The sequence below is a fragment of the Ochlerotatus camptorhynchus genome, unplaced genomic scaffold, assembly GCF_037179485.1.
Source record: "Ochlerotatus camptorhynchus isolate MF236.1 unplaced genomic scaffold, CSIRO-AGI_Acam_v1.1 ptg000451l, whole genome shotgun sequence".
In the NCBI taxonomy this organism is placed as follows: Eukaryota; Metazoa; Arthropoda; class Insecta; order Diptera; family Culicidae; genus Ochlerotatus; species Ochlerotatus camptorhynchus.
Genome location: NW_027040937.1, coordinates 123,529 through 136,104, shown reverse-complemented (window position 1 = coordinate 136,104; position 12,576 = coordinate 123,529). Strand labels below are relative to the sequence as shown.

At 41.8% G+C, this 12,576-nt stretch overlaps 1 protein-coding gene across 1 annotated transcript; it reads right to left on the bottom strand.

The window, feature by feature from the left end:
* Window positions 1–10,133: 10,133 nt before the first annotated feature.
* Window positions 10,134–10,841, bottom strand: LOC135712004 (uncharacterized). Its single transcript, XM_065234973.1, has one exon. It carries the CDS (start codon window positions 10,839–10,841, stop codon window positions 10,134–10,136), a length of 708 nt encoding a protein of 235 aa, XP_065091045.1.
* Window positions 10,842–12,576: the final 1,735 nt, after the last annotated feature.

The window sequence follows — 12,576 nt, the reverse complement described above, 5'->3', positions numbered from 1 at the left end:
CATGGCAGTTGAATAATTGTAATAAGATTGTAATAAGAAATATAAGTGATGTAATATTGTTTTTGAATCCAACGATTGTTACTTTTTGAATAAAACTATAAAAAATCGTTTCCTGGCACGCTTTTATTACTATTTACATCCATCCACGCACTGCGCTATCTTCCATGGAGTGACCCGCTGAATTTACCACCGTATGCTGACCGCTGTCGTTTACTGGGTTTGGATACTCTTGCTAAGCGACGAAACATATCGCAGGTCGTCTTCGTTGCTAAAGTTTTACTCGCAGAATATGATGTTCCTGAGTTACTGGCCAAAATTAATCTGTATGCTCCTGCCCGAACACTCCGTCCGAGAACCTTGCTACATGAAGTAGTACATGCAACCAACTATTCTGCAAACAGTTCCTTTGTCGCCATGATTCATCAATTCAACCTATTTGACTTTGACATCAATGCCTCGATGTTTCGTCATCGTTTGCTGTTGATCAATTTTTAATTTTTAATGAGTGACTACATTTAGATTTAAGTGTTTCATTGAGACTAACAAGTCAGATGGACTATAATAATAATAAATAAATAAATGAACTCCTATTATTGATTATCTTTTCCATCATCAAAAGTTCAACCAAAGCAGTTCTGTTCGTTGAGTAATTTTTACCCAATGGTAAGTTTTTTTTTTGTGATAAAATTTACCCACTGGTTTATATTGGGTTATTTACCAAAAATTGAGTATTTTAGGGTTTACCTAAAAATATCTTCTTGCACGGAAGTTCGGAGTTGGGTGAAAAGAACTCAAATCTGGGTAGTTTTCTATTCCCGTGTATGGCATGGAGGCTATCATCACCTGCGCATTATGGTGACCGCTAGTAATCCTACATATATGTACACTGAAAAGAATTGTGCAGTAGAAACTACTTTTCACGGACAGAAAATTGTTTGCATTGAACCAAAAAAACTTTAGTTGTATTTAAACAAACAATTCCGGTTGAAATTATATTGCATTTTGTTGTTTCAATAATGCTTAGTGATATAAATTAAAAATAGGATTATTTTTGTTTTAATAAGCCACTTTTCAACTGCAACTATTGTAAAAAAAACAATATTCTATTATTAAGCCAACAAAAGTTAATTTTAATTTAGCATTTATTTGCTGTGTCCATTCCCCAGACCATGAATGCAAAAATAACTACCAACCGCTCCCTCGTTTTCACCCGGACAAAAATGTAAACAATAACAAAACTTTTCTAGTTTGATTTAGCTCTTTTCCCCGTTCCGAATTTCAGGAAATAAGTGCAAGATTTCCGAAAATCTTGAGACTTGAGGTAAGTAAGTAAGTTCGAGCTGCAGTTGCTAAATCAATTTTTCTGTTTTTTTCCTTGATTTTTTTGGTCGATCTTGTTTTCCGTACTGAGTACCAATGATCCCGACGCCAGGAAGACAGCTCCCACACCTGGACCCTACATATCGACCCATCAACTCATGAACAGGAGACCAACGGCTTTACTTCTCTTCCGAAGGAAGGCGTGATCAATGATTTTATGCCTCAGAAAGTCAATTGCAATTATGTTTGTCGCAAAAAGAAAACAAAACATAAAAAAATCGACATTATTTATGAATCAATAAACATTCCTCGCCGATAGCTTGAAGTAGCCGGACGTAGTTTGTTCGTGTCTCCGTTGCGGGTATTGGTTTCGTAGCCGGTGGAGTTTTTTTTCCCACCATAGTGGTTTTTTATATCGCGCGTTTTACCTACCGTGGACGAAGTTCAGTGCCCAAGGCAACCGCAGTCAGCAGAGGAAGTAGCCACCTTTAGCGACGCTATAGGTGGACTATCATCTCACCGTCATCGTCTCATCACCACTCCAAAGCAGCAAGAACCAGCAACAAAGCAGCAAACGAAGTGGCTGCACCAGCTCACACAGCCGGCACCGGCCGGTGTTAAGTATACTACACAATAGTCTTCTCTAGCCCATTGCCGCGCTTTTGTTTTAAAATTTTGCACGTGGCTTTGCCCTCTCCCCTGATAGGGTTATGAGGGCTATAGTGGTGCAACTTCTTGCAACTAGTGAAAAGTTTTTTTTTTTTTTTTTGATAATTTTGTTTTTGTTTCGCTTGGTTGTTTATACACTGGGCAACAAAATATTAACATCTAGTAGTTGGGTGGTTTAATTGGTGAAGGGTTTTTTTTTAGTTTTTTTTTTCCTTTCCTTTTTAAGCGGTTGTGCACCGCTTTTGCGCAACACTCATGGCGTCTTCGGATACCTACGTTGCGCGAACTAGATACTACCAACCGTCTTCGAAAGGACCATGGGTTGTCTTTTTTCGGCCTAAAAATAAACCTTTGAAAACTCTCGACATTTCGAGAGACTTGCTGCGGAAGTATCCGGGAATCTTGGTACATAAGGAGAGATTCAATAAACTTCGTGTAGAAGCACCGACTTATGATGTGGCAAATAAAATTGCTGAACATGAGCTGTTTAGTGTTGAGTACAACATCTACATCCCTTCTCGAGATGTGGAGATAGAAGGTGTGGTCTCCGACGCGAGTCTGAGTGTCGAGGATTTAAAACGAGCATCGGGTTGCTTCAAAAACTCGAAAATCGGTCAGCAGGTACAGATACTGGATGTTAGGCAACTGCATTCAGTATCTTTGCAAGATGGCAAGAAAGTTCATCAGCATTCAGACTCGTTTCGGGTGACTTTCGCTGGTCCAGTTCTCCCAAACTTTGTCAAAGTTGATGGTGCTTTTTTTTCCGGTGCGGTTGTTTGTACAGAGGGTATATAATTGTACCAACTGCAAAAGGCTGGGACACTCAGCCAGCCATTGCGGCAACAAAACTCGTTGTGGCAAATGTGGTGAAAACCACAAAGAGGATTCTTGCCACAAAGAATAAGTAAAATGCGCTTATTGTGGCGAGAATCCTCACCCCTTGCAGAAGTGCCCGATGTACAAGCAGCACTCCGATAAAGTGCAGCGTTCAATCTCTGGACGCTCCAAGCAGTCATATGCACAAATGGTGAAGGCTGCATCAGCCGTCCAAGATGAAAATCAATTTTCGATTTTGTCAGCTGAAGAATCGGACTCTGACTCATCCGATGAGGGTGACTCTACGGTGGTACACGCACCTTTGAAAACGAACGGATCCTCAAAACGAAAATGCTCCTCCCCGAAAGTGCGCCGTAAGAAAACTAAAGTCACTCCCAGAGGATTGCAAAATTCCCAGGGTAATGGGGATGAAAAAATTAAATCGAAGGCTCCTACTGCTCCACTTCCTGGCTGCAGTAAGGATTTTCCGCCATTACCCAACAAAGAAAAGAAAAACAAAAAAGCTGCTCCTCAAACTTCTCAAAAGAAATCCAAGTCCGAACGCGGTTTGCTAGCTTTTTCGGACATTGTGGAATTCATATTAAATATGTTCAACATACAAGACCCTCTTAGAAGCTTAGTTTCTGCCTTGCTTCCAACATTAGAATCATATCTTAAGCAATTGACTGTTTCATGGCCCCTCCTTGCATCAATCATATCTTTCGATGGATAATTCGTCGAACGAGGTTGAAGATATGATCACTGTGCTACAGTGGAACTGCCGTAGTCTAGTGCCTAAACTAGACTCGTTCAAATTTTTACTTCACAATTCTGATTGTGATATAATTGCTCTCTGTGAAACATGGCTTTCTTCCGATTAAGAACTCAACTTCCACGATTTTAACATTATTCGCCTGGATAGAGACGATTCTTATGGAGGAGTACTTTTAGGGATCAAAAAGTGCTACCCTTTCTACAAAATTTCCCTTCCTGCTCTATCAGGCGTCGAAATCGTCGCTTGCCAAATAAATGTGAAGAACAAAGATCTTTGCATAGCTTCAGTATACGTTCCACCAAGAACCTCCATTAGCCGTAGTCAACTCTGGAATCTAGTTTCGATTCTTCCATCCCCAGTATTAATTCTGGGTGATATGAACTCCCATGGTACTGGGTGCCCGAAAAAAAAATACAGTGAAATTTTCAGTGGAAACAATGCTCTAACATTAATATTTATTGTCGACAATAAAAATGATTGTTATAATGTTGTACTCTTCCGAAAACGGCAAAACTGCTACCTAGCTGTACAATGAATGTACATAATAAAATGTTGTTACAATGTTTTTTATCGTATTTTTCATTTATTTTATTGTTAACATGATTCGATCATGAACAATAATGAACAACTCTATTACAATAAAAATTGTTGTTACATTAAATATTGGTGTATTTTCATTGTGGGTTACTTCACGAACAATAAAAATAAATCTGATTGAAGCATGCAGACTATGAGAGGGTCAGCAACACTGCCTATGTAATTAAGATAGGCGCTGCTCGTATGGCTCTGGCTTTGACAGTTCGTTTGGCTCAAAACCAGGCAGTCCGCGTCCGCTCATATCTTATCCTAGAACCTCTCTAAAGCTTAATGGAGACCTTTTCCGTGCAGTCAATAATCATACAATAATAATAAAAACTTCCACCACTTGAAGATGTCAGGAAAGAACTCTCAGGTGGAAGCATATTTCATGGGCGATTCTCTCCAGTCGAATGCATTAACTTTTCAACGACGCTCAACCACCAAGGAGACGTGACCTAGGGATATCGAGCGCAGGGGAGTTGGCCTGCATTTCTCACAAGTTCCGGATCGAATCTCGATCCATAACCAATAAAAAAAGGACCACCCGTAACAGACATACCACCCCCTTCCCTTCCCGGGGCAATGTTTTATTTTTTCGATTTATTTTTAAAGTCGATAAAGTAGATCTGTCAAGCCAACACATACACTCTAAAGTACACTGTTATTTTTTTTAATCAATAAATTCGCCAACCAACAGTAAAATAACAATAATATATAATGTTATTGAAAAAAAATATATCAAGAGCAAATTTTCATTACGTCGAATGTAACAAAGGTAAACAAAGTCGAGCTATCAGTGTCAATCGATTCTCCTGCTATTACACTATATACTGTCCGAATATAGGATCAAATCCCATTTTTAAATTTATTTACCAGTCAAATTGCTTTTTGACGTAATCACCTTCCGATCAAAATAGTTTTCGATGTTACTTAAGTCACCCAATTTCTATGGAGATGCCGTTTGACTTAAGTAACAGCGCTGAGAAACCCGTGAAAAGTGCTTTCTCATTATTAAAGTGAATAAATCGAACTGTTTGTTGCTAAGATGATTTTGGTAGTCCTAAAATGATGAATGGGCTGCACGTAAGGAGACGTAATTGATAATTCTCCCGAATATCCTGGTAAATACACTTTGACTTAAGTAACAAAAGGGGCCACCAAACGACGTATAATAACTTTTGACTCAAAAACCAGTATTTTTTAGCATGAAAGCTAGCGATTTGCATTTGTATGATTAAAACCCTGCTAAATATGTTAAACATTGCTATCACTATGAGATTATATGTGTTTACTTGGAAATAGGAATAACTTTTCGGTCATCAAAACAAAACTTTATTTTTCTCGGATTGGTGCGAATGTTACTTACGACATAATGAAAATTTGCTCTTGATATGGGAAAATCACGAAAATTTCATTGTTAAGATACTTAACAACCCCCCTTTTTTATTGTAAATTTTCCATTTACCATGAAATTTATTGTTTTGTACAACATAAATCAAGGTAAATTTATTGTAGACGTAACAATATAAATCATTGTTAAGACAATAATTTTCGTCTCATTGTTACATTGTTTTTTAATGTATTTTTGTTATTATTTTTTTTCGGGTGGGGCGATCTATATGATGACAATAGAGCGGCTATTTTTTACGATTTATGTGACGATTTCAATTTGACTATTTTGAACACTGGTGAAGCGACACGTATAGCAAAACCTCCGGCTCGAGAAAGCCGACTCGACCTATCTTTGTGTTCAAGATCGCTATCATTGGATTGTCAGTGGAAGGTTATCAATGATCCCCATGGTAGCGATCATTTGCCAATCATCATTTCAATAAAGTGTGGTCCTCACTCTGCAGAACCATCTCGGGTTCCATTTGATCTTACAAGGAACATCGACTGGCAGAAATATGCAACGGCGATGACAATCGGTGTCGAATCAATAGATGCGCTTCCACCATTGGAAGAATATCAATTCCTAGCCGATTTGATTTACAAAAGCTCACTGGAAGCACAAAAAAGAAAAGTTCCAACACCTGGTTGGGACGAAGAATGCACAAAATTGTATGTAGAAAAATCTGATGCTTTCAAAGCTTTTTGTAGACACAAAACCTCCACTTACTTCGAGGAATATTCAAAGCTTGAGACAAAGCTGAAACAATTAATCAAAGCAAAAAAAACGCGGTTATTGGCGCAATTTCGTCGAGGGACTCTCACGAGAAACCTCAATGAACACCTTGTGGAGGATGGCTCGCAACATGCGTAACCGCTCATCTTCCAATGAGAGTGAAGAATACACCAACCGATGGATATTAGATTTCGCTAAAAAGGTCTGTCCGGACTCAGTTCCAGCACAAAATATTCTTCGAGAAGCGTCTCCTAGCGGCGGCTCTCTGGATAGACCATTCTCAATGCTGGATTTACCTATGGCTCTTCTTTCATCGAACAATCCTCACCGGGAAGCGATATGATTAAATTCAATCTTCTGAAAAATCTCCCAGATATCGCTAAAAGACGCTTGCTAGATTTATTCAATTCCTTGCTAGAAAACAACATTGTACCGCCTGAATGGAGACAGGTCAAAGTAATAGCCATTAAAAAACCTGGCAAATCAGCGTCTGACCATAACTCATACCGTCCGATTGCTATGCTTTCGTGCATTAGGAAATTGTTGGAGAAAATGATCCTTCGGAGACTCGATCACTGGGTCGAATCAAATAACCTGCTATCAAATACACAGTTTGGGTTCCGCAAGAGCAAAGGAACAAACGATTGTCTAGCGCTGCTTTCCACAGATATTCAACTGGCCTTTGCACATTAAGGGGGCTTTTGATTCAGTTTCCATTGAAATTCTGTCAGACAATCTGCACAGATGCGGACTTTCTGGAATTTTAAATAATTTCTTGTACAATTTGTTGTCAGAAAAGCAAATGAACTTTTCCCTTGGACAACTGACAACTTCCAGAATTAGTTACATGGGCCTGCCCCAAGGCTCATGTCTCAGCCCTCTTCTTTATAACTTTTACGTCAAAGATATCGACAACTGTTTGGCAGAACAATGCACGCTAAGACAACTTGCAGCTGACGGTGTGGTTTCCATAAGAGGTCCACATGCCGTGGACTTGCAAGGACCATTGCAAAATTCCTTAGATAACTTGTCTTCTTGGGCTATGAATCTAGGGATCGAATTCTCGCCGCAGAAAACTGAACTGGTAGTGTTTACTCGAAAGCGGTACCCAGCCCAAATGCAGCTTAATCTTTTGGGCAGAAACATTACCCAATCATTGTCTTTCAAGTACCTTGGGGTCTGGTTTGATTCAAAGTGCACTTGGAATGCCCATATTACGTATTTGAAGCAAAAATGTCAGCAGAGGATCAACTTTCTCCGTTCAATTTGCGGCACATGGTGGGGTGCTCATCCGGGAGACCTCATAACGCTTTATAAAACAACAATTCTCTCTGTTCTTGAGTACGGCTCTTTCTGCTTTCTCTCGGCAAGAAAAAGTCACCTGATAAAATTGGAACGAATTCAATATCGTTGTCTGCGTATTGCTCTAGGCTGTATGCACTCAACGTATAACATGAGTCTCGAGGTTCTGGCAGGAGTAACACCCCTCCAGAACCGTTTCTGGGAGCTCTCTCTCAGAATACTAATCAAATGCGGAGTGACGAACACACTTATAATTGCTAATTTTGAAGAAATTCTTGGGCTGAACACACAATCTCGATTTATGAGAATCTACCACCACTACATGTCATCAGATATGTGTCTTCCTTGTTATACTCCAGACCGTGTTCACTTCACCAATCGCAGTTTCTTAATTGAATATGATCTGACCATGAAACAAGCAACTCATGGGATTCCCGATCAACTTCGACCTATTATTATTCCGCTTATTTTTACTGAAAAGTACCAACAAGTCAATTGCGTGAAAAGATATTTTACAGACGAGTCCCGTCTCAATGGATCCACTGGCTTCGGTGTCTTCAATGAAAACTCTAGCGCCTTCCGCAAACTTCAGGAACCTTGTTCCGTTTTTGTTGCTGAGCTGGCAGCAATCAACTTCGCATTGGGGATGATTTCCAACATGCCCGCAGACCATTACTTCATCTTCACGGATAGTCTCAGTTCGATTGAGGCTATTCGGTCGATGAAACAAGCACTCATCTTATTTCCTTTCAAAGGTAAGGGAGCAGATGTGTGTGCTGGTCGAAAGATCATATATGATTACCTTTGTATGGGTCCCCTCACATTGCTCAATCCCAGGCAATGAGAAGGCGGACTCTCTCGCAAAGGTGGGCGCGCAGGAAGGCGAATTGTATGACAGGCAAATTTCACACGATGAATTTTATGCGTCAGAGTACCTTTTCGAGCTGGCAAACCGATTGGGACACTGGAAATCTTGGACGGTGGTTACATTCAATTATTCCTAATGTTTCTTCGAGAGCGTGGTTCAAAGGCTTGGGCTTAAGTCGTGACTTCATTCGCGCGATGAGTAGACTTATGTCCAACCACTACTCGCTAGATGCTCATCTCAATCGTGCACAGCAACATCTGTCGGTGCGGAAATGGTTACGATGACATCGAACACGCAGTTTGGCAATGTACGGATAATGACGCCGCCAGAGAGCGACTTTTGAATACCCTCGAGACCCAAGGAAGACAACCCTATGTTCCTATCAGAGACGTGTTGGCAACCCGTGATATCTGCTATATGCAGTCCGTTTATGTTTTTCTTCAAATGTCTAGTATAAGAATTTAATTCCTTTTGTCTTTTGTCTCTCTTTAATAGTTTTTGTTTGTCTTGTCCCCCCGTCTCGATGAGTCTCATCGTCGCCCACTGGTCACCCACCATAGCCGGTCGAACTCCGGACGAAGCTAGAACAGCACTACCGTTCATACTGGCGACAACGCTCTGATGAGACAACGAAACCCTACCCCAAGCTCCTCCCCAAATCCTATTACTCGAACCTCGAGTAAGCCGCGAGTAATCGGCATAACTTCTTCTAGACATAGAATTAAGTGAATTTTGTTACACACAGTGAACAATGAATTATCGGCTCCGTAAAGCTAACGCGATTGAGCCTTCCAAATAAACGAACTAGATAAAAAAAATGAATCAATAAAAATATTTTTATTTCTTCTGCGTGAATTGTCAAACTTCATAAAATAAATTTGATTGCATCAACAAGAAATCTCTTTTAAAAACAAACATATTTTTGTTGTAGACCCAGCTGCCAAATTTAACAGCTTACGTCAAAAGCTCTTGTAAAGGAACAACAATACTGGATTGTTGAAACAATAATGATTTCTTTCTGCACTCAAAACAAAATGAAATTCTTATTGATTTTACGTCAAATATTATTGCGTTTAAAATATTTTTTTGTGCGTGTTGGGGGTCTAAAATAAACCTACCCCAGGTTATCTTCCATTTATTTAATTCCACTTAATTAATTTTGGTGTCCATGAGGTTAGGTTTTTGATAACTCTTTAGTGGGAATGACACTGATGAAGACTGCACATTGTAGTCGAAATATGTAAAAATGTGTAAATATGTATGGATACGATACCAAAATTAATTAAGTGGATTAAATTAAATTGAAAGATAAAAATGTTTGCTGTTTTATTCAAGCATTCCACTAACAACTCAATTCCATTAATTCAGAACATCCCGGCGGCGCAGAAAAAAATGGTTGAATTTTACATCAAGCAGCTACACAGAGTTCATCGGTACATCGATTTTGCGAACAAAATTACATCAATTGATGTAATATGTATTAAAGAGAGAACACGCGCAGACACGTCCGTATTGAAAATCGTTTATTTTAGAATGAAGGGGAAAAGTACAGTACAGGCAGAGAATAAAAAGTTCTACACGGTGAGCGTAAACTACACCGAAGCTGGTTAAATTCTACTCTGCCACAGATATAAAGAACAGATGAAGCACAGCTTACACTACTATCTCAACACTCCCTCTTAAGCTGATGCGTCCACCCCCATAGCAACTCGGTTTCGCTCCAGCTTGATCCGTTCAAGAGTCTTCGTTAGGCCATCTGCAATCTGTTGATCGGTGCTCACGTACTTCAGCCGAACGATGTTCTGGTCGAGGGCGTCTCGTATGAAGTGATGACGTATGTCTATGTGCTTGGTACGTGGCGTGTACCCTCCGTTTTTGGCAATGCATATAGTGCTTTGATTGTCGCAGCAAAGCTCGATGGTTTGATCCAGTCCAAGTTGTTTCATCAAACCACGCCACCACATGGCTTCCTGTACGGCGGCAGATAAAGCCATGTACTCGGCTTCACAAGTCGATAGGGCAACTGTGGGTTGCCGCTTGCAACACCATGACACCGCACCTCCTTGCAGCATGAAGATGTAGCCGCTAGTCGATTTGCGATCATCCAAGTCCAGAGCCCAGTCGGCATTGGAGTAACCAATCAGGTCAGTACTACAACCCTTGGTGTACTGCAGCTTGAGCTTCGACGTACCTCGTAAGTACCGAAACAGGTGTTTAACCGCTGCCCAATGCTTGACTCCTGGATTCGTGTTGAAGCGACTCAGTTTGCTAACGGCGAAGAGGACATCAGGTCTGGTGCATTGCGCTAGATACATCAAACTGCCTACAGCCTCCTGGTACGGCACCTCTTTCATTTTTGCAGCTTCATCCGCGGTCTGCGGAGTCATCTCTTTGGTCAGCTTCAAGCTTGAGTTCATCGGAGTTGACACTGCCTTCGCATGTTACATGTTGAATCGGGACAGCATCGCCTCGATGTATGCCTCCTGATCCAGAGCTACGGCATCGTTGTCACGAGTAATCCGTATTCCGAGACATGAACTTGCTGGTCCTAGGTCCTTCATGCAAAACGTGTCACCCAGCTTCATCTTGATCTCGGCAGTCCACGCTTTATCGTTGGAAAAGATAATCACGTCGTCTACGTTGATTGTAATAAATATCATCCGGTTGCCTTCGATGCGATAGTAGAGACACGGATCGTACTTTGACGAAGTCAATCCAAACCTTCGCACCGCAGCATCGAGTTTAGCATTCCATACGCGACTGGACTGTTTGAGTCCGTATAGAGCTTTATTCAAACGGTAAACCAGTCTTGACTGACGGTAGTTTTGGAAACACGGAGGCTGTTCCATGTAAATCTCCTCCTTTAATTCTCCCTGGAGAAACGCCGTTTTAGCGTCCATTTGCTCGATAGCCAGTCCATGCCGGGCGGACAAGGCGAAAAGGTACCGCAGGGAGCTATGACGAACCACGGGTGAGTAGGTCTCATCATAGTCCACCCCCTCTCGCTGCGAGAAGCCTTTTACGACTAGGCGCGCTTTGTGTCTGTCCACGTTGCCGTTTGCGTCGTGCTTGGTCTTAAAGACCCATTTGCATTTGATCGGCTTCCGACCAGCAGGCAGTTCGGTCAAGGTCCAGGTGTCGTTTGCCATGAGCGCACCATACTCCTCACGCATCGCTTGCTTCCAGAGTGCTGCGTCTTCCCGCGACAGTGCCTCTTGGTGCGTATCCGGATCGCCATTTGGTAGTGGTCCCTCAGCTACGGCCATGTCGACTGCGGTTGCGATACCACCGAACAGGCCTTGGGGTGTGAGCTGCACTGGTGTGTCCAAGTTGTCCACGTTCGTATTAGCCTCCTGTAAACGTTGAGAATGCGGCAGACCTTTGTACGTTACTTGAAAGTCATTATACTTGCCTGGGATTTTGTGCTCCCGACCGCTACGCCTCAACACCTGTGACTGAGGTGGATTTGAAGTTTTGTGCGGTGGGAGCACAGGAGTCACGTCGATCACGGTTTCTTGTGAAATGTCAAAGCCGTTGAACTCTTCTTCGCTTCCACTTTCGTAATCCGTGAAGAACTCGTCCTCAGTGTCGTCGTCCTCGGTTTCTTCAACCAAGCGGTTGTCCGAACCTCTTGCAGCTGGCGATGAAGAAATGAACTCGAAGTCTAGCGGGGCCAAGATCTGAGTTGCTTTTCATCCGGTGCGCTTTGTGTATCTTCGTCGATGAAACAGACTTCGCGGCTGGTCAACACTTTACACGACTGTGGAGCGTATAGCCGGTATCCTTTCGTGTAGTCGTCGTACCCAACAAAAATGCATTCCCGAGACTTGGGGTCGAGCTTGCGTCGCCGTTCCTTGGGTATTTGTACCATTGCCTTGGTACCGAAAATCCGAAGATGTGACAAATTGGGTTTCTTCCCGGACCAGACTTGCTCAGGAGTAGAGTTGTGACCTTGAGTTGGGGATCGGTTCAGCAGGTAGACGGAAGTATGTACGGCCTCAGCCCAGAACGTCTTCGCCAGTCCTGCTTCGTACAGTAGGCATCGAGCACGTTCAACTATTGAACGGTTTGCACGCTCCGCTATACCATTCTGTTCCGGAGTGTATGCTGTAGTCTTCTGGT